This window comes from Gopherus evgoodei, unplaced genomic scaffold (assembly GCF_007399415.2).
Source record: "Gopherus evgoodei ecotype Sinaloan lineage unplaced genomic scaffold, rGopEvg1_v1.p scaffold_40_arrow_ctg1, whole genome shotgun sequence".
NCBI lineage: Eukaryota > Metazoa > Chordata > Testudines > Testudinidae > Gopherus > Gopherus evgoodei.
This window is the reverse complement of record NW_022060061.1, coordinates 2251822-2279708: the sequence shown is the minus strand read 5'-3', so window position 1 is coordinate 2279708 and position 27887 is coordinate 2251822. Positions and strand designations below refer to the sequence as shown.

Genomic DNA, 27887 nt, shown 5'->3' with positions numbered 1-27887 from the left:
GAGCCGGCCTGGGCTGGCAATGAATGGCTGCTGCTGCTGCGAGGCGAGGGCGAGCTGAGCCCTGCGCGGAGACCGCCCCGTGCACAGGTGAGAGCCGGCCAGCACCCCGGGGCGCGGCCCCCTGATCCTGGGGGGGACCTGCCCTGCCCCCCGCTGCTGCACCCCACTGCACCCCCCGATCCTGGGGGGACCTGCCATGACCCCCTCTGCTGCACCCCACTGCACCCCCTGATCCTGGGGGGACCTGCCATGACCCCCTCTGCTGCACCCCACTGCACCCCCTGATCCTGGGGGGACCTGCCCTGCCCCCCGCTGCTGCACCCCACTGCACCCCGCGATCCTGGGGGATCTGCCCTGACCCTCTCTGCTGCACCCCACTGCACCCCCCGATCCTGGGGGGACCTGCCATGACCCCCTCTGCTGCACCCCACTGCACCCCCTGATCCTGGGGGGACCTTCTCTGCCCCCCGCTGCTGCACCCCACAGCACCCCCCGATCCTGGGGGGACCTGCCATGACCCCCTCTGCTGCACCCCACAGCACCCCCCGATCCTGGGGGGACCTGCCATGACCCCCTCTGCTGCACCCCACTGCACCCCCTGATCCTGGGGGGACCTGCCATGACCCCCTCTGCTGCACCCCACTGCACCCCCTGATCCTGGGGGGACCTGCCCTGCCCCCCGCTGCTGCACCCCACTGCACCCCGCGATCCTGGGGGATCTGCCCTGACCCTCTCTGCTGCACCCCACTGCACCCCCCGATCCTGGGGGGACCTGCCATGACCCCCTCTGCTGCACCCCACTGCACCCCCTGATCCTGGGGGGACCTGCTCTGCCCCCCGCTGCTGCACCCCACTGCACCCCGCGATCCTGGGGGATCTGCCCTGACCCTCTCTGCTGCACCCCACTGCACCCCCCGATCCTGGGGGGACCTGCCATGACCCCCTCTGCTGCACCCCACTGCACCCCCCGATCCTGGGGGGACCTGCCCTGCCCCCCGCTGCTGCACCCCACTGCACCCCCTGATCCTGGGGGGACCTGCTCTGCCCCCCGCTGCTGCACCCTCTGATCCTGGGGGGACCTGCTCTGCCCCCCGCTTCTGCACCACACTGCACCCCCTGATCCTGGGGGGACCTGCCCTGACCCTCTCTGCTGCACCCCACTGCACCCCCTGATCCTGGGGGGACCTGGTCTGCCCCCTGCTGCTGCACCCCACTGCACCCCCTGATCCTGGGGGGGACCTGCCCTGCCCCCCGCTGCTGCACCCCACTGCACCCCCCGATCCTGGGGGGACCTGCCATGACCCCCTCTGCTGCACCCCACTGCACCCCCTGATCCTGGGGGGACCTGCTCTGCCCCCCGCTGCTGCACCCCACAGCACCCCCCGATCCTGGGGGGACCTGCCATGACCCCCTCTGCTGCACCCCACTGCACCCCCTGATCCTGGGGGGACCTGCTCTGCCCCCCGCTGCTGCACCCCACTGCACCCCCCGATCCTGGGGGGACCTGCCATGACCCCCTCTGCTGCACCCCACTGCACCCCCTGATCCTGGGGGGACCTGCCCTGCCCCCCGCTGCTGCACCCCACAGCACCCCCCGATCCTGGGGGGACCTGCTCTGCCCCCCGCTGCTGCACCCCACTGCACCCCCCGATCCTGGGGGGACCTGCCATGACCCCCTCTGCTGCACCCCACTGCACCCCCTGATCCTGGGGGGACCTGCTCTGCCCCCCGCTGCTGCACCCCACTGCACCCCGCGATCCTGGGGGATCTGCCCTGACCCTCTCTGCTGCACCCCACTGCACCCCCCGATCCTGGGGGGACCTGCCATGACCCCCTCTGCTGCACCCCACTGCACCCCCCGATCCTGGGGGGACCTGCCATGACCCCCTCTGCTGCACCCCACTGCACCCCCTGATCCTGGGGGGACCTGCTCTGCCCCCCGCTGCTGCACCCCACAGCACCCCCCGATCCTGGGGGGACCTGCTCTGCCCCCCGCTGCTGCACCCCACTGCACCCCCCGATCCTGGGGGGACCTGCCATGACCCCCTCTGCTGCACCCCACTGCACCCCCTGATCCTGGGGGGACCTGCTCTGCCCCCCGATGCTGCACCCCACAGCACCCCCCGATCCTGGGGGGACCTGCCATGACCCCCTCTGCTGCACCCCACTGCACCCCTGATCCTGGGGGGACCTGCTCTGCCCCCCGCTGCTGCACCCCACAGCACCCCCCGATCCTGGGGGGACTGCTCTGCCCCCCGCTGCTGCACCCCACTGCACCCCCCCGATCCTGGGGGGACCTGCCATGACCCCCTCTGCTGCACCCCACTGCACCCCCCGATCCTGGGGGGACCTGCCATGACCCCCTCTGCTGCACCCACTGCACCCCCTGATCCTGGGGGGACCTGCTCTGCCCCCCGCTGCTGCACCCCACTGCACCCCCTGATCCTGGGGGACCTGCCCTGACCCTCTCTGCTGCACCCCACTGCACCCCCCGATCCTGGGAGGACCTGCCATGACCCCCTCTGCTGCACCCCACTGCACCCCCTGATCCTGGGGGGACCTGCTCTGCCCCCCGCTGCTGCACCACACTGCACCCCCTGATCCTGAGGGGGCCTGCCCTGACCCTCTCTGCTGCAGCCCACTGCACCCCCTGATCCTGGGGGGGCCTGCCCTGACCCTCTCTGCTGCAGCCCACTGCACCCCCTGATCCTGGGGGGACCTGGTCTGCCCCCCGCTGCTGCACCCCACTGCACCCCCTGATCCTGGGGGGACCAGCCCTGACCCTCTCTGCTGCACCCCACTGCACCCCTTGATTGTGGGGGACCTGCTCTGCTCCCCTCTGCTGCACCCCACTGCACCCCCTGATCCTGGGGGGACCTGCTCTGCCCCCCCAATCTGACCCCCACTGCACCCCCTGATCCTGGGGGACCTGCTTTCCCCTCCTCTGCTGCACCCCACTGCACCCCTTGATCCTGGGGGGACCTGCTCTGCACCCTTTTGCTGCACCCCACTGCAACCCCTTGATCCTGGGGGGACCTGCCTTGACCCCCTCTGCTGCACCCCACTGCACCCCTTGATCCTTGGGGACCTGCCCTGACCCCCTCTGCTGCACCCCTGCACCCCTTGATCCTGGGGGGACCTGCTCTACCCCCCCAACCTGACCCCCACTGCACCCCTTGATCCTGGGGGGACCTGCTCTGCCCCCCTGTGCTGCACCCCACTGCACTCCCTGCTCCTGGGGGGACCTGCTCTGCCCCCCTCTGCTGCACCCCCACTGCACCCCTTGATCCTGGGGGAACCTGCTCTGCCCCTTCTGCTGCACCCCACTGCACCCCCTGATCCTGGGGGGACCTGCTCTGCCCCCCTCTGCTGCACCCCACTGCATCCCCTGCTGCTGGGGGGACCTGCTCTGCCCCCCTCTGCTGCACCCCGACTGCACCCCTTGATCCTCGGGGGACCTGCTCTGCCCCCCTCTGCTGCACCCCACTGCACCTCCTGATCCTGGGGGAACCTGCTCTGCCCCCCCAGCCTGACCCCCACTGCACCCCCTGATCCTGGGGGGACCTGCTTTCCCCTCCTCTGCTGCCCCCCACTGCACCCCCTCATCCTGGGGGACCTGCTCTGCCCCCCCTCTGCTGCACCCCCTCATCCTGGGGGACCTGCTCTGCCCCCCCTCTGCTGCACCCCCACTGCACCCCCTGATCCTGGGGGGACCTGCTCTGCCCTCCTCTGCTGCACCCCACTGCACCCCCTGATCCTGGGGGGACCTTCCCTGCCCCCTCTTCTGCACCCCCTGATCCTGGGGGGACCTTCCCTGCCCCCTCTTCTGCACCCCCTGATCCTGGGGGGACCTGCCCTGTCCCCCTCTGCTGCACCCCCTGGTCCTGATGGGACCTGCTCTGCCCCCCCAGCCTGACCCCCACTGCACCCCCTGATCCTGGGGGGACCTGCCCTGCCCCCCTCTGCTGCACTCCACTGCACCCCCTGATCCTGGGGGGACCTGCTCTGCCCCACTCTGCTGCACCCCCACTGCACCCCCTGCTTCTGGGGTATGTGCTCTGTGCCCTTCTGCTGCACCGCCACTGCACCCCCCCTGCTCTGCCCCCTCCAGCCTGACCCCCCACTGCACCCCAGGTCGTGAGGGGACCTGCTCTCCCCCCCTGGCCTGATCCCCACTGCACCCCCGATCCTGGGGGGACCTGCTCTGCCCCCTTCTGCAGCACCCCTACTGAACCCCCTTGATCCTGGGGGGACCTGGCCTGCCCCCCTCTGCTGCACCCCCACTGCACCCCCTCAACCTGGGGGGAGCTGCTCTGTGCTCCTCTGCTGCACCCCCTGATCGTGGGGGAACCTGCTCTGTGCCCCTCTGCTGCACCCCCACTGCATCCCCTGATCCTGGGGGGCCTGCTCTGCCCTCCCAGCCTGACCCCCCACTGCACTCCCTGGTCCTGAGGGGACCTGCTCTGCCCCCTCTGCTGCACCCCCACTGCACCCCCTGATCCTGGGGGGACCTGCTCTGTCCCCCCAGCCTGACCCCCCACTGCACCCTCTGATCCAGGGGGTACCTGCTGTGCCCTCCGAGCCTGACCCGCCACTGCACCCCCTGATCCTGGGGGGACCTGCTCTGCCCCCCAAGGCTGACCCTCCACTGCACCCCCTGGTCTTGGGGGACCTGCTCTCCCCCCAAACCTGACCCCTCACTGTACCCCCTGATCCTAGGGGGACCTGCTCTGCCCCCCTTTGCTGCAGTCCCCCTATCTGACTCTCTCACTGTAACCCCCTGATCCTGGGGGGACCTGCTCTGCCCCCCACCTTCTGATGCTGCCTCCCTCTGCTGCAGTCCTCCCATCTGACTCTGACTGCAACCCCCATGGGTGGAGAAGGAGGAAATTTCTTCTCTTCCCCTCTAGGCCTCCCCCCCATATGCCCTGCTCTGGATCGTGGACCCCTCCCCAGTAAAAGCAGCCTGCACCCCTTCCCCTGGTTGGTTTGGGGGGGCGGGGGAGGCAAGCTAGGCCTTTCTCCAGGTCCCGCCTCTCCCCAAGAGGCCTCCCTGAGCTGAGCCATCCCAGCCCCTGCCCACCCCACAGCACCTTCAGGAAACTTTCTGCCCCATGGGGAGTTCTCTAGCTGCCCCATACTTTCCTCCTAGACCCTCCAAATCTCCCCACCCCCCCATGGGAGGAGATTCACATCCCCCACAATAAACCCTGGTGAGGTCTCTCCTTACGCACCCCCTTCCGGGGAGAGGGTGAATCCTCCAATGGATCAGGCTCCTGGGTGGAGAAACTCTTCTATTGCAGCCCTTATGGGGGGCTGCCCCCCAGGATGGGGGCCCTCTCCTGGCTGTAGTTGGGGTCTTCCCACCCTGGCAGCCCCCTGGGCCTAGATGGGCTTTTGTTGTTAGCTTGCTGCTTGAAACCACCAGCCTAAAGTAAACTTCGGTACTTGGGAATTTGGGGGTAGCAAGGCCGGGAGGTTGGAGGAGAGGGGTGGGGGGAACCAGAGGGCCCTTCCCTTGCCATGTGTTGGGAGCTACTGGTGTTTGGCAAAGGGCGGGAGGGATAAAGGGGTGATTCCGCCCCCCCCCCCCGTAAAAATAAATAAAAACCCAATCAACCAAAAAAACCAGGAAGTTTCCCTGGAAAAACTCTGGCTTGTGCAACGGGAACAACCCCAGAGCGGATTGACTTGAGGGTGTAGCGAGGATTTCTTCACTTCACCAGGAAAGCTTTCCAATTCGTTTGTGTTGCAGATTGTTCACATTTCAATTGATTTACGGTGTTGGAGGGGGGTGGGTGCAGGTTTTGCTGTCTGCTTTGGGTTGCAGTTAATTTAATTTTGCTGTGTGTTTGGGTCGCAGGTTTCTGTAGAGTGTGTGTGTGATAACACACACGTTGTGTTGCATTTTCTTTGGGTTGCAAGTTTCAGGTTGTGTGTGTGGATATATAGATAGGTAGATAGTAAGTGCATTGTTTTGTCTGGGTTGTATTTCACTTTTATCACGTTTGTTTCGGTTGCGATGCTCAGGTTGGGATTATATATGTATTGTTTGGGTTGCTGGTTCTGTTTGGGGATTGTATATTTTTTTCAAGACATGTTTGACTGAGTTGCAATTTTGGGGTTGCCATTCTTTATGGATTTGGGGGGAAGGGTTGTGGGTCTTGTGCATAAATCCTAGTTTTTAAGCTCGAACCTCATCCCTAGACCTTTTCTGGCGTCTGTGTACAGTAGCTCAGTCCACAGTCCCAGCAGCATCAGCCTCCACTTAGCTACAACTGTGTTAAAATAGAGGGGTAGCAAGCCAGATTATATATATGGGCTACCCCTGAGGTATGCAGACCCGAGCCCCTTATAGAGTAGGCCACTTGCCTAGGACTTGGGAGAGCCGGGTTCAATTCCCTCATCTGCTGCACACTCCCTGAGAGACCCCCAAATCCCATACTCTCTCTATGCCTCAGTTTCCCCATGTGTAAAATGGGAACAATAGCCCTGCCCTGCGGGCTGTGAGGTGTTCAGATACTATGGTAATGGGAGGCAATAGAAGTATCTAACATAGATAATACTGGGTGCTACACAGAGACAGGGTGTGAGAGAGTCCCTGCCCCAAGTAGCTTGCAATTTAAATAGACATTGCATGGGAGGGGAAACTGAGGCACGGAGCAGGGAAGTGGGTTGTCCAGAGTGAGTGGCAGAGCTGGGAATGGAACTCCGGTCTCCTGATCCCTGTGATGCTTCCTTTTCAAGACCTAGTATGGTAGTTGGGTTTGAGGGTTGCCTCTGCGTCTGTCTTTGTGGCATAGATTGGACACGCCACAAAAACTAAGCAACTCGGGACTCTGTCACGGCACAGGGGAGGCAGTATTGTCTAGTAGTTAGAGCACACTGCTGGGAACTGGGACTCTTGGGTTCTCTTCCCCAGTGCTGGGATGGGGTGGAGTCTAGTGGCCAGAGCAGGGCGGGTGGGAGTCGGGACACGTGGGTTTACTCCCCGCTCCAGGAGTGGGGTGTAGCGGCTACAGCAGTAGGAAGGGACTGGGAGCCATGATTCCTGGGTTCTGCCCCTGGCTTCGGATGGGAGGGTGATTGAGATCCTAGGACAGAGGTCAATGCGTTACGGTGCCTTCTTGGGGGGCGCTGAGTTTAAGCCTGAACAGAACTGTAGGGGTTGTGATCCCTGCGGGAGCCGAGCATGTGGCTTTCTGGGGCCCCGGGCAGCGAAGGACGCTGATCCGTGAGAGGGGCAGGAGTAGGTGCTGGATCGGGTGGGGAGGGTTCCAGCTGACGGGCAACGTATTCCTCTGATGATTCTGGCAGAGCCAGAGATGGATACTGGATATTAAATATGCAGGAGTGGGTGGCTGCGTGGGTAGGTCTGAAAACAGCCTAGGGAAGCGAGAGGCAGGGCCTCATTCTTGTGGCCTGTGTAAAACATGCTTCGCAATGTGCCCCAGTCTGGTATCTTGGGGACCCCAGAAAAACCTCGAGGGCTATTATGGGGCGCAGATCAGGCAAAGCCCTTTTTTCTCCTACTGGATGATGGTAACTTGTTTGCAGAAGCAGCTAAAGGCCCCAGCCGAGATCATTGGGCCCACACTGCGCCGGAGCTAGGGGGACCAGATGTCCCCATTCTACAGGGACGGTCTAGATATTTGGGGCTTTGTCTTATATAGGCGCCTACTACCCCCCCCACCCCCGTTCCGATTTTTCACACTTGCTGTCTGGTCCTCCTAGCCGGAGCACTGCACAGGCACAGTGGGAGGGGAAATGGGATCACAGAAAGCGGGAAGGATTTGCCTGAGGTCACCCAGCAGGTCAGTGGCAGAGTTGGGAATAGAACTCAGGAGTCCTGACTCCCACCAAAATTCCTGAATCTCAAGCCGGGGGCAACTGTTCTCATTAGCCAGGGGTGAGGTTGGCGATACCCTCATGTTGTATGCCGTAGTATGAGGGTACGTATAAATCTGTGTCAGGATGGAGGACTGAGAATCAGGACTCTTGAGTTCTCTTCCCAGATGAGTGGAGGTTGGGGTCCAGTCTCTGGAGGTTAGGATAGGAAGGTAGAAGCCAGGACTTCCTGGGTTCTTATTCCTGTCTCTGGCACAGATTGTGCTCTGGAAGTGAGAGCTGGAGACACTGGAAACCAGCGCTTCTAGATTCCAAGCTCTGCCACTGATTGCCTGGGTGACCTCTGGCAAGTTGCCTCACCTTTCTGTGCCTCAATTTCCCCATCAATAAAATGGGGATAATGATACTGACTCAGCCTTGGGTGAAGGAGCATGAGGTGCACGTGGAGGCTGGTTAATGATCATGTGCAGAGTCCTGTCAAACCCTTGGAAGAAATAAGCATCAAGTGGTTTTATTATTGAGAGTCAAATCATTAAATTGTCTTCATAGATTATAAAACCAGGAGGGACCACTGTGATCAGCTAGTGTGGTCTCCTGTATAATACCACAGGCTCTGGGATTTCCCTGAATTAATTCCGGTTTGAAGTAGAGCAGATTTCTTGGGAAAACATCCAAACTTGATTTTAAAATGGCCCGCGATGGAAAATCCACAGTAGCCCTTAGTAAGTTGTGCCTCTAAAAATGTTGTGTCTTATTTGTCTAGCTTCAACTTCCAGCCACTAGCTCTTGTTAGACTTTTGTCTGCTAGTCTGAAGAGCCTTCTATGATCAATGTTTTGTTCCCCAGGTAGGTACTTAAAGACAGTGATCGAGTCACCCTGTAACCATCGCTCTGTTAAATTACAGAGGAAGAGCGTCTGGAGTCTGTCGCTCTTTTCGGTAAACAGGCCCAGAATTCAGGCTTTGTAACAGTTTTACAGAACTTACTGCGGGCAGAAAAGCTTTCAATTTAAATGGGTTTTAAAAATTAACCTTAAAAAAAATGGGAATCACAAAACTCGTTGATTTCAGGAGACCAGGGAAAATGAAACTGACAAAGAACTTTCTCCCTGCCCTGCTGAGATAAATGTCAAAAGTACAGGAGAGCACCGAGGCTCTTTGGGGTAGGGACTGCCCTCCTTATCCCTTGATCTTGCACCATTGACTCTGCTAATGCAGGATTCGACCCTTATGAGGGTAGCACCTAGAGGTCGCAGGTGAGATCAGGCGCCCGATGTACCAGGCACTGCACAGATACATTAGAAGAGAACGTCTCTGACCCAACAAACTTACAGTCTAAGTGAACAAGTGGTAGATGGGGGAACTGAGGCCAGAGGGTGTCTTACTCCAGGTCTGTGGTGGTGAACAGAGCCCAGATGTCCCAAGACCCGGCTGGACCCTGCTGCACGTGCCTTTAAACTGATTTCCTTTTCTGCAGGATCTGAGGTTCTGTTACATGCTCTAACCTGACAGTGTCTCCTTCTGATATGTGCCAGCTGCTGGGAAAGCCGGCTCATTTGCAGCCCTCCTCTCTCTCACTTGCAAATAGGTCAAGGCAGTCGGTTTCTCTAGTGGATCGTGGGCAAAAAGAGTGACCCTTCTGGGCTGCCGTGACTTAAAAAATGCAACGTCACCCAAAGGCACAGAGGCAGCCTTGTGGGGGAGCCCACTGCCCTGGGGCAAGACATGGGTCTGTTCCCGCATCGCCCCATGCCTCAGTTTCTCCAGGAATCTGGGGCTCTTCCCACCAGAGGGTTCCCCTCGCTTGGAGTGGGGTTGGCAGAGAAGAACCCCCACTAAAGAGGCTGTGGCATCCCTCTCCCTCCCAGGAGAGGCAGAGATGGTAGCATGCTTAGTGCTCTGTGCTTAGCATATTGAGACTAAAAGATCTGTGGGTCAGGGACGTGGGTCAGGGCCTCCAATGCAAATCAATAGCCAGTGCAGGGGAGTTTTCTCAAGGGAGCCACTGTCTCCACTCCCCCAGCCTGTCTGTCAGTGTCCCTGAGTTTGATGTGAAAGGCTTCCTGAGCTGAAGGTTACCCTACCCCTTCCTCCTGCGATTTGGGAACCGCTGCGGGTATCAGGTATCTGAACCAGGTGGTGAGTAAGCAGGAGTGGGTGGAGAGAGAGGTTGGGGCCGTGGGGGACTAGCTGGGCTGGAGGTGTTACTCTTCCCTGTACTGGGGGAGGCTGAAAGCCACCCCGATCAGGCAGGTGGCCCCTTAGGTGGAGCGAGTTGTCTGGTCTCAGCCTTGTTCCTTCCTTGGCTGCTGCAGTTGGCAGGATTGAAGGAACGGCAAGTGAATTCCCTTCCCCCCAGAGGCAGGTCCCTGAGACAGGGGCGAATTAGGATTGCTAGTCCTGCTCTGGGGCTACAGAGAGTCTCTGATCCAGCACAGATCCCCCCACCCCCAACCGAGATTGGGGGCCTTCTCATGCTGGGGCTTGCACAAACACCCACCCGCCGCAGTGATCTGGGACCTGCGCAGACCCTCCTCCAGTTGAGATTGGGGGTCCCTTCATGCCAGGTCTTGCATAGACCCCCAAGGAGAGATTGGGGGACCCTATCATGCCGGGTCTCGCATAGACCCCCAGCAGAGATTGGGGGGCCCCATCATGCCAGGAGCAGCACATGCACAGAGTGAGGGACTGGCCTTGCCCCAATGAGCTTTCCGTCTGGCCAGACAGATTCAGATTGGAAATAAGGCGGCAGATTTTACCACTCAGGGTGATTCACCATTGGAACAAACCTCCAGGAGGTGGAATCTGCATCCTGGTGCCTCTTGGCTATAGCCAAAGACAAGCCGCTGGGCTCAGCACACGGGTAATTGAGTGAAACTGAAGGACTTGGGTGTAAAGTAGTTCAGGCTAGAGGATCTAATGGTCCCTCCTGGTCTTAAACTTGCTGCCCTATAAATGAGATGACAAAGGCAGGGTCCGTCCCCCTGGTTTATCGCTGCAGCGACGGAGGCTCAGAAACATGAAGTGACTCGTCTGCATGAAAAAGTTGCGCCGGTTTTGAAGTGAAGGTGTGACCGTGAAGAATTGGGGTGAAAGCGGAGTGAAGGGGCACTCTGGTTTCGGTGTAAAAGCAGCTTCTCTGGAGTTGGTTCAAGTCGACTAGAGACGGATTTAAACTCGGCCGAAATCAGATCATCCAATGCAGGGATTACCCGGGTCTTTAAAAAAAACCAAACATGAGTTAAACTAGTTTGACTTTTCTAAGTAGCAAGGCTGAGCGATGCCAGGAGCGGAGCCCAGGCCCCCGAGTCCCGGTCCGTTATCTTCACCATAAGATCTTCCTCTTGCTTCTCTTTTTTTTAGAAGGAATCTTGGAAGTAGCCTGCAGAATAAAGTGGAGGAAAAATGTGCCCTTGTTTTTGTTAGGATGGTGCCTCTGCCCGGAAAGGTTTGCATTAGGAATTCCAGCCCTGGGAGGCGCGGAGAACGAATCAGTTTATGCCGAGGCACAAGCTGCTTGAGAGTGGGACCGTCATCTTGTTTTGCGTTTGTACAGAGCCTTGCACAGTGCGGCCTAGTGGTCTCGAGACACCCGGGTTCTATTCCTAGCTCTGCCGCTGGCCTGCTGGGGGCCCTTGGGCGAGTCGCTTACCCCGCTCATGCCTCGGTTTCTCCATCAGTAAAATAAGGGTGACGATGACCTCCTCTGAGATCTGCTCGTGAGGCGTGCTGGAGGAGAGCTTGGGATTGGGCTTTTGCCTTTATTACAAAGTGCTGCCGCGGTGGAATTCCATCCATGGCAGCTACTTACGGGCGCTCACCCTGACCAGACAGCTCTCTGTTCAAAGGTTCAGCCCCTGGCTTCTCCCTGGCACTGAGGCAGCTCAGCGAGCGCCCACTCCTGGTCTGCCCTGTTAGAAAGAAGAGACTTGAGCTTCCTAATATTTCAAAATCAGAAAAATCAGAGGGAGAATGAGCTTGAAAAGAGGTGAATAGGAAGCTAAGGAATAATGCTGGGATGGCAGGGGGTGGAGGATTCTGTTCTGTTAGAATGGGGGAGGAGGGGCGGGAAGCCAGGACTTCTGGGTTCCGTGCCCGGCTCTAAGAGGGGAGTAGTGTCTAGTGGTTGGAGCAGTGGAGAGCATGGAGAGAAGGCGGCTCATCGGGGCTTGGGTTGATGAAATGACCAAGCCACTGGGGGCCTTGATTTTCTCCCCGCTCCGGGGTTGGGGAGATGCCAGTGGGGTACTCGGATCAGCACATGCCCGTCCCCAGCTCCCAGAGGTAGCGTCTGTGGAGACGAGCACACCACGTGGTGGATAAGTCAATACTCCGTTCACTTGGTTACCTTTCTCCGCTCCTGCTTTGCATCCCTGCATGGCTAGTTGGTTCAGCCAGTGTTTACTCCCGCTCACTCGATGGTTTTTTATCCTGGTTTCAGTGTCTGCCACAGCTTGAAATGGTGCAGGATTCGCCTGTGCTGCTCACTGCATCTCGCCTCCCCCACGCCCATGAAAGACGTACAACGCACGGGGGCCTGTTAGGGAAAGGAGTGTGGGGTCTTTCCCTTCTGGGAGGGTCGACTCTGATTCAGCCCCAGTTGGGGACTGGCTGGCTCGGGGGCAGGAGGGAATGGGATTCAGCACCTTTTCCCTGTATGGGGCACCAGCTTTCATCCAGCCCCAGGTTAGGGGAGCAGTTGGTTCAGGGGACCAGAAACTGGGACACGGCCTCTTTCCTCTCTGGGGGGCGCTGGCTCCGATCCAGCCCCAGGCTGGGGGCCCCTGTGAGTCAGAGGGAGGTAGAGACTCTCCTGTTCTCTTGGGATTTTTTAAAAAATTCTAGCAAATTTTTCAGCTAATCACGAATAAATTAACCCTCCTCCCAGCGTCATTCCGCAGCGATTTGATAGGCTTGGTAGGTTTCAGTGATGGGCTGGGAGCATGAAAGTGGCTCTGATTTCCTGCCTGGTTAGCAAGTGCTTGGAGAAAAGATGGCCGCATGGCTAAGCGCTTGTGCGCGCTCAGGTGCGCTGTGTCTTTGTAACCATTATGAAATGGATCAAAAGAAATACTTGTCCTGACAACGTATCATTAACCTCCTGCTGCGGGACGGCGTGGAGGCCAAAAACTTGGCACGTGTCCAAGAGGGCTTGGACGTGCACACCACACCCACGAGGTGTGGTGCCCTGTCCCCTTGGAGTGGTGACTGGGCTACTTAAAGATTGGACTAGCCTCGGTGGACAGAGCCGAGTCTTCTAGCAGAGGTAGCTGAGCCTCATGCTGTAAGATCCAGGGGTCCCAGGTTTGATCCCCTGGATGTCTCAGGTTTTCCGGTGGGTAGGACACCAGCTTGGGACTTGGGAGACCAGGTTTAGTTCCCTGTTGTGCCACAGACTCCGCATGTGACCTTAGGCTTCTTTGTGGCTCAGTTTCCCCATCTGTACAATGGGGTGAATAGCACCGCCCTACCTCCCGTTACGGTTTGGGAGGGGTGAGGTTTTGCAGTTGTCACCCCCCACTGGGGCAAACAGTGAAGCTGACAGGTCACTGATGCAGAGCAATCTGGATCCTTTGGTAAGCTGGGCGCAAGCAAACGCTGGGTTTTATTACAGCTAACTGTAGATGTATCCGGCTCGGAACGAAGAGCATTGGCCTTGCCTCCAGGCTGGAGGGCTCTCTCCTGGGAGGCAGGGACTCTGAAAAAGATTTGGTTGTGGTGGATAATCAGCTGAGCAGGAGCTTCCAGTGCGACGCTGAGGCCAAAACAGCTAGTGGGATCTGGGGATGTATAGACGGGAATGTGGAGTAGGAGCAGAGACGTGATTTTCCCTCTGCATTCGGCACTGGGGCGACCACGGCTGGAATCCAGTGCCCGTGATTCAAGAAGGATGTTGATAAATTGAAGAGAGGTCAGAGAAGAGCAACGAGAATGATCTAAAGGAGAGAAAACCGGCCCCATAATGGTAGGCTCCAGGAGCTCAATCCATTTCGCTTACTAGAGAGAAGGTTAAGGGATGACTTGATCACAGTCTGAGTATCTCCCTGGGGAGTAACGGGCTCTTCTGTGTAGCCGAGGAAGGTTCTAACCCGATCCTTTGGCTGGAAGTTGAAGCTAGACAAACTCAGACTGAGAGTAACCGTTGGAACAACTTCCCGGCAGCTTCTCCGTCGCTGATCAGTTTTCGGTCGGGACTGGGTGTGTTTCTCACAGCTCTGCTCTAGGAATTCTTTTGGGGCCGTTCACTGGCCTGGGTTCTACAGATCACAATGGGCCCTTCTGGCTGTGGGGTCTGTGACAGTATCCTACAGACACGGGTCGGGTTTTATTAGCCTGCTGTTGCTTCTGAGCGAGTGGGCTTCTTTTTTAGTTCCGGAGGAACTCTGACTATGGGATCCAGAGGCGTCAGGTTCAATCCCTTCTGCTGGACTCCACTGCGGGTTCGTTCCCCAGGGTTTAAATACAACACGGGCCCCTGACAGGACGGGGCTGCTGCGCCACAGCCAGGCAAATGGCTAACGCACTTTCCTTTTTATTCTGCCCCTGCTCCCTTTTATCGTGTCCCCCAACCCTGCTTCCGTGTCTCGCCTGTGTCTCCCCACCTCTGGTTCTCTTCCCCCATCCTCGCCTCTCGCTCTCCCTCTTTGCCTTCCCCTTTTCTTCTCGTCTCCCCTCTCCTTTTCTACCTCTCTCTCCACGTCTGCATCCACCTACCTCACCTGTCTCCATCTGCCATCATCCATTCCTGTCTGTCCATCACCCTGCATCTCCGCTGGTGTATCTGATTGTGGTCCATGTGCATCCATACCCACCCCTCCGTCCATCATGGGGCCATGCCCACCCATGGTCACGTGTATCCATCCATCCGTCTCCTCCCCGCCCCTCCCCGTGGCTTTCTCCTCCTCCCTGTCTCCAGCAGACCCCCCGCCACCTCCCCACCCCCACCCCAAGCCAGGAGGAGGCGACTATGGCGCAGACGCTGCAGATGGAGATCCCCAACTTTGGGAACAGCATCCTGGAGTGCCTGAACGAGCAGCGCCTGCAGGGGCTGTACTGCGACGTCTCGGTGGTGGTGAAAGGCCACGCCTTCAAGGCTCACCGGGCCGTCCTGGCGGCCAGCAGCTCCTACTTCCGGGACCTTTTCAACAACAGCAAGAGCGCGGTGGTGGAGCTGCCAGCAGCTGTGCAGCCCCAGTCCTTCCAGCAGATCCTCAGCTTCTGCTACACGGGCCGGCTGAGCATGAATGTGGGAGACCAGTTCCTGCTGATGTACACGGCCGGCTTCCTCCAGATCCAGGAGATCATGGAGAAAGGGACTGAGTTCTTCCTGAAGGTCAGCTCCCCCAGCTGTGACTCCCAGGGCCTGCACGCCGAGGAGACCCCTTCCTCTGAGCCCCAGAGCCCCGTGGCCCAGACCTCCACCTGGCCCTCCTGTAACACCCCCTTGCCCCTGGTGTCCCGTGTCAAGACAGAGCAGCAGGAGTCGGACTCAGTCCAGTGCACGTTCGTGGTCAAGCGGCTCTGGGACAACGGCCAGAAGGAGGGAGGAGGCGGTGGAGGTGGGGGAGGAGGCAACAACGGGAGCCGCAAAATGGCCAAGTTCTCCACGCAGGACCTAGGAGGCAACCGGCAGCAGCAGCAGCAGCAGCAGGGGGTGCAAGCAGGAGGCGGCGGCGGGTCCGGCGTGGTTAGCGGGCCCAGCACGTCCGACCAGACCAGCCCCGGCACATCCAGCGCCTACACGAGCGACAGCCCAAGCTCCTATCACAACGAGGAGGACGAAGAGGAGGACGCGGCCGAGGAAGGCTCCGATGAGCAGTACCGGCAGATCTGCAACATGTACACCATGTACAGCATGATGAATGTAGGGCAGACAGGTGAGAATGGCCGAGTGGGGCGGGGCCCTTTAATGCCCCGCCCCTTAGGGGAGGGGCTTGGGAAGGGGGGGAGTGCTAATGCTCTGCTAATGGCACAGGGAGATGGGAAGGGGTGGAGCTTATACTGCTTCTCTCTCCCTAGAGCAGTGGCTGGGGGAAGGGGAGGGACTTTTCTTGCTCCACCCTTTGGGGAGTGGCTGAGGGAGGGGGCGGGGCTTCTGCTCTGCCGCTGGGTGCAATACGTTTGCTGTCGGGCGAGGATAACGACCTGTTTGCACTGCGAGGTGAACCAAGCCAGACTCTCCTGCTAGTGTAGCTGAAAAGAGCTTAGAGAACTCAAGAGAGGAAGGGTGGCCCCGTGGTGAGGGCGCTACCCCGTGCCCTGAAGACCCAGGTTCAATTCCCAGCTCTGCCACAAGTTCCAATGTGATTGTGGGCATGTTGCTTGCTCTCTCTGTGCCTCAGTTTCCCATCTGTACACTGGGGATCCCTGCCCTGCCTCCCAGGAGTGCAGTGAGGAGAAATGCATTAAAGATTGTGAGGCACCCAGATACCCCAGCGGTGGGGGTAAGACAGGGATGTGAGGGGCAACATCTGGGCATAGAAACCTTAAATCAACGACCTGGGCGAGGCCTGGAGGTGCTGGTTTTTCCGGGGTTTCTCCTTGGATAAAGGCTCAGCCTGAGTTTCGCTGGGTCTCAGCCCAGTTCCTGGCTGCTATCAAAGCAGGGCTCATTGGGGGGAGCTGTGGGTCTTTCTCGGGGCTCTCCCCGCTCAGCGGCTAGAGAAGCCTGTCCGCCAGGGGGCGTTTACCCAGGAGATAAATTCACATGGACCCATGGCGGGAGAGAGGGGCTGGGCCGGTGGTCCCCCTTGTAACAGCTGGAGAGACAATCCCCTCGTGCTCCAGATCCTGTCTGTGCGGGGGTTAAAAATTACCATCGTCCCCCAGAAAGGGAAACCGACACGAAGAATCTCGGGTCCTAGTCGCTATAGTGAGTCGATGACGAACCTGGGAGTAGAACCCAGGAGTCCGGACTCCTAGTCCCCCCCCTTCTCTAACCACCAGACTCTACTGCCCTCCCAGAGCCAGCTAAAGAACCCAGGAGTCCTGGCTCCCGGGCTGCCCCCACCCCACCAGCCTGAACGTTTAGGTCCAGGAGCTGTGTTCTGTGTGTTCACCCTCTACTCCCCCGGCCCGCAGCAGCAGCCGCCGCAGAGAAGGTGGAAGCCCTCCCTGACCAGGTGGCCTCTGAGTCTCGCAACCGGATCAGAGTGCGGCAGGACCTGGCATCGCTGCCGGCCGAGCTCATCAACCAGATCGGGAACCGGTGTCACCCCAAGCTGTACGACGAGGGCGACCCTGCTGAGAAGCTGGAGCTTGTGACAGGTGTGGGTGGGGGCAGAACTGCGGGACGGAGGCAGAGACCAGTCTGGGTTGGGGGGGCTAATTGAGTTGCAGCAGGTGAATGTGCTTGATCCAAACTCAGTGGGGTTCTTCCCTTCCCGGGAGCTGAGCACGTGTTCCTGGGCATTGGCAAATGGGAGCCAGTGGCAGGAGAGGCAGTGAGGCCCAATGGGCTGGCACTTGCGAGACCTGGGTTCTGTTCCCAGCTCTGCCACTGCCTTACTGGGTGACCTCGGTCAAGTTCCCCCCACCCTGTACTTCAGTGTCCCATCCCACCCTGGGTCTGTGCAGGATCTGGACTGCTGGGGACTTGAGCAGGACTCCCCCGCCCTGCCCCATGCCACCCTCACTTCTGTGCTGTTCCTGGCGGCCGTGCTGCTTTCAGAGCTGGGTGGCCACCCAGCTCTGAGCGCCAGAAGTGAGGGTGGCAATACCACAAACCTCCCCCCCCCCCCCGCCCATGACCTCCTTTTGAGTTGGGACCCCCAGGGTTACAACCCCGGGACATTTCAGATTTAAGCTTCTGAAACCATGAAATTTACAGTTTTAAAAATCCTATGGCCGTGAAATTGACCAAAATCGACGTTGAATTTGGTAGGGCCCTAATGATGGAGGGACCCCGATCTTGGCTGGGAGTGCTTGTGTGGTGCGTGGTACAATAGGTGACCCTGATCTCGGATGGGGGTGGGGTCTGTGGGGTGACCAACACAGTAGGGGACCCTGATCTTGGTTGGAGGAGGGGGGGTCCATGAGGCATGCGATACAGCAGAGGACTCCGAATTTGGTCATGGTGGGGGGGGTCCATGGGGTGCTGAGCACAGCAGCGGGCACAGTCGTCGTCATTAACCTCTCATACCCTAGCGCATGCAGCATTACAGCCCCTCCCCCATCCCGTGTTGCCTCGAAGCCAGGACCTCCCATCATCACGCAGAAGCCCCTGGCTGTCGCCGCCAGGTCAGGGATTGAGGCTCCCATCCCGGGGCGAGTTCTGCTCCGGCTCCGTTCTGTGGGGTCAAGGAAGGACTCGGCAGCGAGGCAGGAATGGAGGCTGTTCCCTAGTAGCACTCCCTTGTGTGGGGTCAGAGGGACGTGTCTGGGTCATAATGGGTTTTTTTTCCCACCCCGCCTAGGCACGAATGTGTACATCACCCGGGCGCAGCTGATGAACTGCCATGTCAGCGCGGGGACGCGGCACAAAGTGCTTCTGAGGCGGCTTCTGGCATCCTTTTTCGATCGGTGAATTTTGGCTTTCTGTATTGTGAGGGTGGGGCTGCCGCTGTCTCTTCCTGTCCGCTTCCCTGGGAGGTCGGACTCCAGGGTTCTGGCTCCAGCTCTGGGAAGGGAGTAGGGTCTAGTGGTTAGAGCACAAGTGGCCAGGAATCAGAACTGTGTCCCCCCATCCTATGGTAAGGGACTGGTGGGGGTAGAGCAGAGGGCACTGGGACTAAAGACTCCCAGGTTCTTTGCCCACATTTGAGCAGGGGATGGGGGTCTAGGGGTCAGAGCAGAGCAGTGGTGAGAGGGTCTGTAGTTCTCATTCTCAATGCTTTCCCCTTGCTAGGAACACTCTGGCAAACAGCTGCGGCACCGGCATCCGCTCGTCCACCAACGACCCCAGCCGGAAGCCGCTGGACAGCAGGGTCCTGCATGCCGTGAAGTGTGAGTATATGGAGGCAGTGGGTGATTCTGCTGGGCCTGGGGGCTCCACAAGGCAGCATCCTTCAGGCCGCTTGGGGGATGAGCAGGGCTCCAAAAGCCTGTCTCCCTGCAGATGGTACTGCTTCCTGTCCAGGTGGGCTGCTCGTGTCGCTATGGGGCCTGACCTCCCCGCAGATGGTACTGCTTCCTGTCCAGGTGGGCTGCTCATGCCGCTATGGGGCCTGACCCGAAGCCCGTTGCATCTTCCCCGTGGAGCTTCATGCCTTTTGCACCAGGCTATTGAGATCCTGGCCTGAGCATCCAGAGGCCAGCAGGGGGGCAGGTCCAGAGTCCCAGGTGGCACAGAAGGTGGCTGTGATGCCAAGACCTGTCTGAATTCCTCCAGGAGCTCTGCTTCTGGTTCTGAACATTGCAGGGATGTGTCTGTTCTGAGCAGGGTGACCAGATGTCCCGATTTTCTAGGGACCGTCCTGATATTCAGGGCTCCTTTTTATACAGGCATCTATTTCCCCCACCACCACCACCCCACCCCGATTTTTCACACTTGCTGTCTGGTCACCCTAGTTCTGAGTCACATACTCCCTGTCACATGACCCTTGTGCTCTCCATCTGGGGAAGGGGTGGTCTAATCCTGGCCCTGCCCCCTGTTAAAGAGCCAGACTCTATTTGCAGAGCAGCGCAGAGGAGGACCCCAGATGCACAGAGGGAGAATTACACTAGTTCTATGTCGTGTGGGGGAGAATGGGGATCTAAAGGCAGAGACAGGAATTTCCCATCGCTGAGATCACGCCCACTGCTGGCCAGAGGCTGCGGTGGGACAGTCAATAAATGAAGGCCCACTGTTTTTACCCAGATCGAATCTCAGCAGTCTTTATACTATTTTAATTACTCTGGAAAACAGGATTTTTGTTTTATTGTTGGTTGGTTTCCGATAGTTGGTTCCTAACACTACAGCAGGGCAAAGAACAGATTTTTTTCGTTTGTTGACAATTTAGAAAAGTTGGGATGTGCAGGGGAAGGGGAGGGGTTTGAACATTTTGGTGAATCAAAAGGTAAAAATAAACCAGGAATAGTTTGGGTGGAACAAACATTTTAGTTTCTGGTGGGATTGAAAACGAAAACGTCTGAAATTGTTGGCGAATGAAAAGATTGGAAAAAAAGAGTTTTGGGTGGAACAAAACATTTTGTTAAGCTGAAACCTGTGTGTATTGGTATGACCATTTCAAGACACTCTTTGAACTCGGAAGGAAACATTGAAACGAAAAGTATCGGGGGGGTGTAGCCGTGTTAGTCTGTATCCACAAAAACAACAAGGAGGCCGGTGGCCCCTTAAAGACTAACAGATTTATTTGGGCATAAGCTTTCATGGGTGAAAAACCACTTTTTCAGATGCATTGAAACGAAAAGTCACTTCAAACTGAAAAATCAGGTTTTTTTTGTATAATGTTTTTTTAGGCTTTTTGCCCTAAATGAACAATTAGGCGAAACTGACATGAATTTGCACAACAACTTCGGTGTTGCTGAAGCTGCATTTTTCGTTGGGCTGGGGGAAATGTTTTGCCCTGTTCTACTTAACACCTCCTGACTTCCCCCATCCTCCAACAGGCTCCTGTCCTCTGTGGATCTGGCATTGGGAGAGGGTCTCACAACACACTTGCTGGGGGAGAGGGGGTTGCTAGCATGGTTGCCTGACAAATAAGCATCTTTTTTTCCGCCCTGCTCCCCAGTCTACTGCCAGAACTTCGCCCCCAACTTCAAGGAGAGCGAGATGAACGCCATCGCTGCCGACATGTGCACGAACGCCCGGCGCGTGGTCCGTAAGAGCTGGATCCCCAAGCTCAAGCTGCTGATGGCAGAAGGGGACACCTACACCACGTTCATCAACGACACTGGGAAGATGGAGCCGGACATCATGGGGGTGGAGCACAACTTTGAGACCGGCAGTCACGACGGGGATGCAGGGACCTCGGCCGAGAGCCTCCAGTAAAAAACCGCTTCCTCCCTTTAGCCTTTTCCATTCACTGATTTATTTTATTTTAATTTCTTAATTTGATGATTTTTAGCGTCCCACGTTGATTTGATTTTAATGTTTGTTTTTTTTTTCCGGTTTGCCAGGGGGAAAAAAAAGTTGCACCGTCTCTTTAAAAAAACAAAATCATCCTTGGTTCCTAATGCAGTGTGGGTAATGAGAGAGGGGTCGGTGGCGTGGGCAGTTTCGATCTCACACTGTTCTTCCCGGGTGGGCGGATGTTTTTGTGGGTGGCTTTGTGAGTCAAATCGGGGAAATCTCCCCCCCCCCCTTTCGGGTTGTGCAGGATCTGTGCTTTTAATGAGCTCTCTTTAAATAAATCTGTAAATAATTGATTACGCTTTATACGCAGGTTCTGTTTATAGGTGGTTTGCAAAGGGGTAATAAATGATGGCTCATGTCTCAAGCATATCAAAGACAGGAGCGGCGGATGTGTTGCAGCTGGGTCTAAGCTTCCCATTGGATTCGATAACTGTCCCTGAGAACTGATTAACCATGTGTTCGAGTCCTCATTAACCCTGTGCAAACCGCTTGCGAATGGAGCCTTCGTACAAAGTGGGACCGTGTGATTTTACAGGAAAATAAAAATCCCAATTAAGACCCTGATTTCTAAAAAGCATCTGTTCAAAACAGCATATAAGCATGCGCTTAACTTTAAGCACCTCTTTAAGTTCCTCGTGAATTCAGTCAAAATGGGACTTTGACCTTATTCATCTTAAGTGCCAAAGTCCCACTGCTTTCTTTCATCTATCCGCGTGTTGCAGTGGTGAGAGTGGAGATAAAAGATGGGTCTTAACGTGTGCGTCTCTGAATGGGGGCTTTTTTTTTTTATTATTATTATTTTTTTTTTAAGCAAGTGACAGAGCAACGCTCCTGGCTATGATGTCTTTTCACATTGCGTCTACACTGGATTTTTTTTCTTCTTTCCCCTTCCAACCACATAGTGTAAAATCCGAGGAGTCGCTGCACTTTGGGGATTTGAACTCTGGGCAGAGCCAACCTAATTCCGTGTTGTTTTGTCTCCCTCGAGTGGCTAGGCTGCATGTAAAGATTTGAATCCTCTAATGGGCCACATCTTTTACCTTTTTTTGCCACAGTTTTGTCACAGTTTTGCCTTTTTTTTTGCTACAAGTCTGAGATTCAGTCCCCAGCCAAGGGGTGTCGTGTTACATTAACTTGAAATTCGAGATCAGTGGCAGAGCTGGGTGGAAAGTGTTGGCTGAGATTTCTTTTGGCTGAAAAAGGCAGATTTGCCGCCGAAACGGGGCAGTTTCACCAAATTGTTTTGGTCCAATCCCTCCCCTGAAACGTTTTGTTTTGACATTTTCAAATTATTTCAGTGTTTCAACATAACATGAGACCTGCAATTTTATTTTAGAAATATGATTAAAAAATGCTCCAAAACAAAACGTTCTGCTTCAGAGCGAACAGGTTTTGTTCAACCTAATGCATCTTTTTTTCCGGGGGGGGGAGTTTGATGCTGATGTCACTATAGCTACGCTGATATAAAACCAAAGTCCAGCACAAATGAGACCCTGAATGCCATATGCAAGGCTGTGTTTGGTTTTTAAATAGCAAGGGGCATTGTTGAGGCAAAAGAAAGAATGATCTATTTGAATCCTTTCCAGTTAATGGCAGGATCCTAAGTTGTGATTTTAAAAATGTAGACTCTGATCCTGCACACACAGACAGGCTTCATCTGTAAGTGCGCGTGTGTGTATTCACTGACCTATTCACATGCTGCTTCTTAAGCACTGGGCCCTGTTTCCATTCCTGGAATTGATGCTGTATGTTTTCTTGAAATGACACTGGTTAATTTCACATTCCCTTTCTAGTCAGTTTCACTTCTCTGCTGCTTTGCAGTCAGGGACTCCTGGGTTCTGTTCCCAGCTCTGGGAATGGCACGTAGACTGAGAGTTATCACAGGGGGCTGGGAGTCAGGATTCCTGGGTTCTGTTCCCCGCTCTGCAACCGATTTACCCCTCTCTGTGCCTCAGGTTCCCCATCTGCAAAATGGGAATAATGAGTCTTACCTTGGAAAAGCTGCTAAGTATTATTACTCTTGTTGTGGTTGTTGCATCTGTTAACATTTTTAAATTAAAAAAAAAACAACCACACCCCCAAATTGGAAATTAAAATGCCAACATGAAAACATCGTTATCCCTCTTAGAATTTTTTTTTTTTGCAACCTTCTGTTTTCTTTTTAAGTCGGTGCCCCTTGCAACAGATAAAACTTTCCCCATAAGTATGTTATGGGGACAGGGAAAGTTAAATTTTTTTTTTTAAATGTAATGTAAAAAAATCTACATTTCCGGGGTTGAGGGGCTGTGAATAGTAATTTTGTTGGGGTCCGACCCCCTCTCCCACCCCTCTTGTGTAGCCCTGTACCCCAGCGGGATCAGACTGAGGTGATCAGCTGCTGGAGGTTAAGGATGGAGGCACAACACCATGTGCATGGTCTTTCTAGTTGCTGTAGCAAGTCGGATCACTTTGTGTGTGTGACTGCGGATGGGGAGAGGGGATTAGTAGAAAGATAGAAAATCAAAACCGTTGTTGGCTTGTCCCTGGGGGCGTTCGCAGGCACCATGCTCCCCCCAATTGGAGGGTTCAAACCCTGGCCATTCCGTGGTGCAAGAGGGGAGCAAGGGTGACGCTGCAGTGGTGTGAACCTGAAGACGCTAAGCAGAGGCATGTGAAGGCAGGTCACTTCTGGCCCTGGGTCAGATGACTAGTACACCGCATTGGCCACCAAGGGGGCTTGTGGGAAGGGATTGGAGGACCATCATCTATTGATTGTTGTGACTGCAGTTAGCATATCCCTCAGATTGCTAACTCAGCGTCTGCCCCATGAGGCTCGGAGCACGGTGGCAGCATCTGAATGCGAAACATGTGATGGGCGAAACCAGCTCCTGAACCCGGGTTAAATCTGCCATGAAGACGAGCAAAGCGCTCCCCTTCTCTCCAACTTACCCTGCACCACGCATATATTACTGGATGGAAGGGTGTGATTTTTCACACCGATGTAGTTAAACTAGATGCAACGTTTGTGTGTGTGGACATTCCTATATGACTTTAAACCAGGCTCCTGCCTCTAAAGTTACAGACGCAAGCTAAACCTGCTTGAAACCCATATAAGAGTGTCCACACACAACTAAACCGATTGACCTTAAACCGGTGCAACTTCTGTGTGCAGAGCTTCATCTAGCTACAGTGTTTTGCTGGCATAGCTGTGTTGTCTGGGTGTGTGACATAATCACAACCTCCTCCCGACATACGATCAGTTTATAAGCCCTGGAGGACAATGGGGTGGCAAGGAAGAGCCGGCTTGGATTGGTCACGAACAAATCATGCCAAACCAAGCTAATTTCCTTCTTTGACGGGGTTACTGGCCTCGCGGGAGGGGGGAAGCAGTAGACATGATAGATCTTGATTTTAGGTGGGCTTTTGACACGTGACCTCATCAGCAGACGAGGGAAGTGTGATCTAGGTGAAATCAGTATAAGATGAATGGCAGGAAAACTCGAAGAGGAGTTATAGCTGTAGAACTGGGAGGACGTCTCTTGCGGCGTCCCGCAGGGGTCAGACCTGGGTCTGATCCTTGTCAATATTTTCATTAATAACCTGGATAATGGAGTGGGGCCCGCGATTCTGGCATGTGCAGATGTCCAAGCCGAGGGTGTGTGTGCTTGTGGGCACTTTGGAGGACAGAGCTCGAATTCAAAACGATTTGGACAAATTGGAGACCTCGTCTGAAACCAGCGAGATGAAATTCAGTAAAGACAAGGGCGAAGTATTTCACTGGAGAAGGAAAAACCCACTGTGCAGCTCCAAAGTGGGGACTAGCTGGGCAGGAGGTCAGACGGCTGAGAAGGATCCGGGGGGTTATAGATGAATGTGAACCACCAAAGCTTGCTAAAAAGACCCTCTTGTTCTGGGGTGTATGAACAGGAGGGTGGCGGGTCATGTGTGGGAGGTCACTGTCGCTCCTCGGCACTGGCAAGGTCTCAGCTGGAGTCCTGTGTCCAGTTCTGGGTGCTGCAGTTTAGCTGGATAAACTGGAGAGAGGCCAGAGGAGAGCGCTGAAAAGGATGGAAGGTTTCGAACACTTGGCCGATGGGGAGAGGTTAAAAAACCTGACCCTGGTGAGCCTTGAGAAAAGGAGACGGAAGGGGGATCTGATCAATCTTCAGGGCCGTTATAAAGGGGGCAAGGATCTTCCTGTCCACCGGAGATAGGACAAGAAGTAACGGGCTTAATCTGCAGCAAGGGAGATTTAGGTCAGATATTAGGAAAAGCTTTGCAACTAGAGGGGGAGTTAAGCTCTGGAGCAGGCGTGGAAGGGAGGTGGTGGAATCTCCATCATAGCAGGGTTTTAAAGACAGGCTGGATGATTAGCTGTCAGGGATGGTCCGGGTTTACTTGGCCCTGTCTCGGCGGAGGGAGCAGGACAGGGCAACCTCTCGCAGTTCCTTCCAGCCCCACGTTTCTATGGTTCTGTGTCCTTTATTCCCTATTAAACTGCTTTGCCGAATATCCCCATGCGAAGTGTGAGTGGCTGTAAAACCCTTCTGCCAACTCCACGATGGTGTGATGATCACACGCTGTTACAGCTGCGTTTTGTGTCAGACGTGTAATTACCCAGATCTTCTGCGAGGTGATATTATTAATATAGTGGTTTTCATCAGTAGATCTCAAATGTGCTTCCAATCTTTATTAGTCATGGTTTCTTTTAACTGCAAATACATTCCCCTCTCTCTCACGCACACAGCTGCAGCAGAAAGAAAGGGTGAGTGGGGGTTTTTTGTTTAGATTTTTTTTTAGTAAAAACTTTTCCTCCTCACCTGGAATGTCTGACTATTTGACCTTCTTTTTAGTGAAAAGAGAAGTTGGGGGGAAGAAATGAACCAGTCTTGTGTGTCTGGACACCAGCTGCCTGCAAAAATTGTGCTTCCAAAAGTTGTAAGAGCATAAATCCTCTTAATTAACAATTTTTAAGCCACCAGCTGTGGTGGGTTTGAGACGCCCTCCCACAGAAATGTTTCTAGTGTGTGTATTTTTAACACTTTGAGAACATAATATCCAAGTATAAGCCTTTAAAAAAAAATCTTCCAATCAATCAGAATATGTAAAATTCACCCCCGTTCAGCAGGCCGACTCCAGATCTATGCGTCACTTACACCCTTGAACTAGAATTTAACGTGACAAAAAAGACACGTGCTGGTGTGAATTCTTCTTAGTGGGGCAGATCCCCGATGGATGTAAATCTGCATGGTTCCACTAAAGTCAGTGGGGCCAGATCCTTAGCTGGTATGAATTGGCTGCAGCTCCGTTGGCGTCTGCCAGTTCACACGAGCCGAGGACCAGGCCGTTGTGCTGTTAAGAACAGCCTTCTGCCCCCTCGTGCATTATCCTAGGATAACTTGAGGCCTGCTCCTGTGAGACGCTGAGCGCTGGGACCTGAGCCAGGGAAGCCCCATGGAGCCTGCTTAACTTTAAGCATGCCAAAAGTTCTGTTGAAGTCAGGGGGACGACTCACATGCTTAAAGTTAAGGGTCTGCTTAAGTGCTTTACTGGATCGGGCCCCAGGGCGTGGGATTGAGCCCAGAGCTTGGTTAAGATTTGTCTACACTTCAGAAACTTCACCAGCTCACCGGCAAAATTCCAAATGTTGGAGGAAAAGGTTTTGATTTTTTTTTCTCTCTTTCTCTCTCTCTTTCTTTCTGGGATTTTGATCAGCTGTAAAGAGCCCAGCTAAGTGCCTCACATTGGGACAAAATTTGAAACTTGGACGCAGCTCCAAATTTGGACCAAATGTCACTCGTCTGTCCCCTCCCCTCGTTTTCCTCCCAGCCCTATTTTATCACCATTTGTTTGGAAATATTTCTCGATCAGGGGCCCGTTGGTCTGGCTACTGATGGCTAGCGTGGTTAACCTTGTCTCTAGATCAGCAGCATCAGTCAGGCTCGCTGTTGAAGAAATTAAAAGCGAAGACTTTGGGATCGTGGTAACTTACTAGAAATCAAAGACGAGCGTGTGGTGTTTGTTAGTTATTTGAAATAACCTTTTTTTAAATTTCTCCTTTGTTTTAACGTGTGTTTTTTAAATGTGGTGGTATATGAAACATTTTTTGGGGTGCATATTTTACTAATTTCACTATCTTCCTCCCCGAGTTAAAAATAATAATTATGACGGGAGGTGGAATAACTGGCTTCCCAATGACACTGTGACGACTTTATTTCACTTTCAGAAAGGACACTGTCAAAGCATTGTTAGGGCCCCGGGCCTGTACGCTCCGCTCTGGGCACTGAATCCAGTGGGATTACGCCTTTAGTTAAAGAGAGGCACATTCTGTGAAGCTTGCCAGGAAGCGGCAGCCTCCAATTGTAACATGCTCGTGGCTGGGACCCCCATGCCACTCTGCTGGCTGAAATCTGAACTGCTCACCTGTGGGACAAGAGACCAACACTGCTAAGTAGGAGCCTGGTTCTTTTGTAGCACACAGGGCTGGGGGGTTCTCCTGTGCAGAGCAGGAGGATCTGAGTTCTAATCCCGCTGTGAAATTGCATGTGATAGTTAAATCTGGAGTGGGGATAGATTTGTTACGACGTATTTTTACTAAGTCTTCAGCTGTTTTACTTGTAATCACTGGAGGTTCTGAGATTTTACAGTGTCCCATCCATAGAATCATAGGACTGGAAGGGACCTTGAGAGGTCATCTAGTCCTGTGCCCTGCACTCGTGGCAGGACTAATTATCTCAACCATCCCCGACTGGTGTTTGTTCAACCTGCTCTTAAAAATCTCCCATGATGGAGATTCCACAACCTCCCTTGATAATTTATTCCCGTGCTTAACCACCCTGACAGTCAGGAAGTTTTTCCCTAACGTTCAACCTCTATAGCCCTGGCTGCAATTTAAGCCCGTTGCTTCTTGTCCCTAAGGCTCAGAACTGAGATCTTCCTACGCTGCCCACGTTAACCCCAGCCCGCCCTGTCTCAGGAGAGTTGTGCTGGTTCATTTGCTTCGTGGTCACTTTTAGTTTCACTTTGAGTTCCCCTCCGCGCAGGGG

General features: G+C 55.3%; 1 protein-coding gene across 3 annotated transcripts; it reads left to right on the top strand.

The window, feature by feature from the left end:
• Positions 1–31: 31 nt before the first annotated feature.
• Positions 32–27568, top strand: NACC1 (nucleus accumbens associated 1). Of its 3 annotated transcripts, none has more exons than XM_030546033.1 (6): positions 32–87; positions 14764–15724; positions 16932–17114; positions 18263–18368; positions 18694–18791; positions 20519–27568. In XM_030546033.1, exons 2-6 carry the CDS (start codon positions 14815–14817, stop codon positions 20776–20778), a joined length of 1557 nt encoding a protein of 518 aa, XP_030401893.1. In that variant the 5' UTR covers positions 32–87; positions 14764–14814; the 3' UTR covers positions 20779–27568. The 3 variants fall into 3 exon arrangements, with proteins under 3 accessions (XP_030401893.1, XP_030401891.1, XP_030401892.1); XM_030546031.1 differs by having other exon boundaries at positions 16929–17114; XM_030546032.1 differs by having other exon boundaries at positions 57–87; positions 14767–15724; positions 16929–17114.
• The last annotated feature ends 319 nt before the right edge of the window (positions 27569–27887 follow it).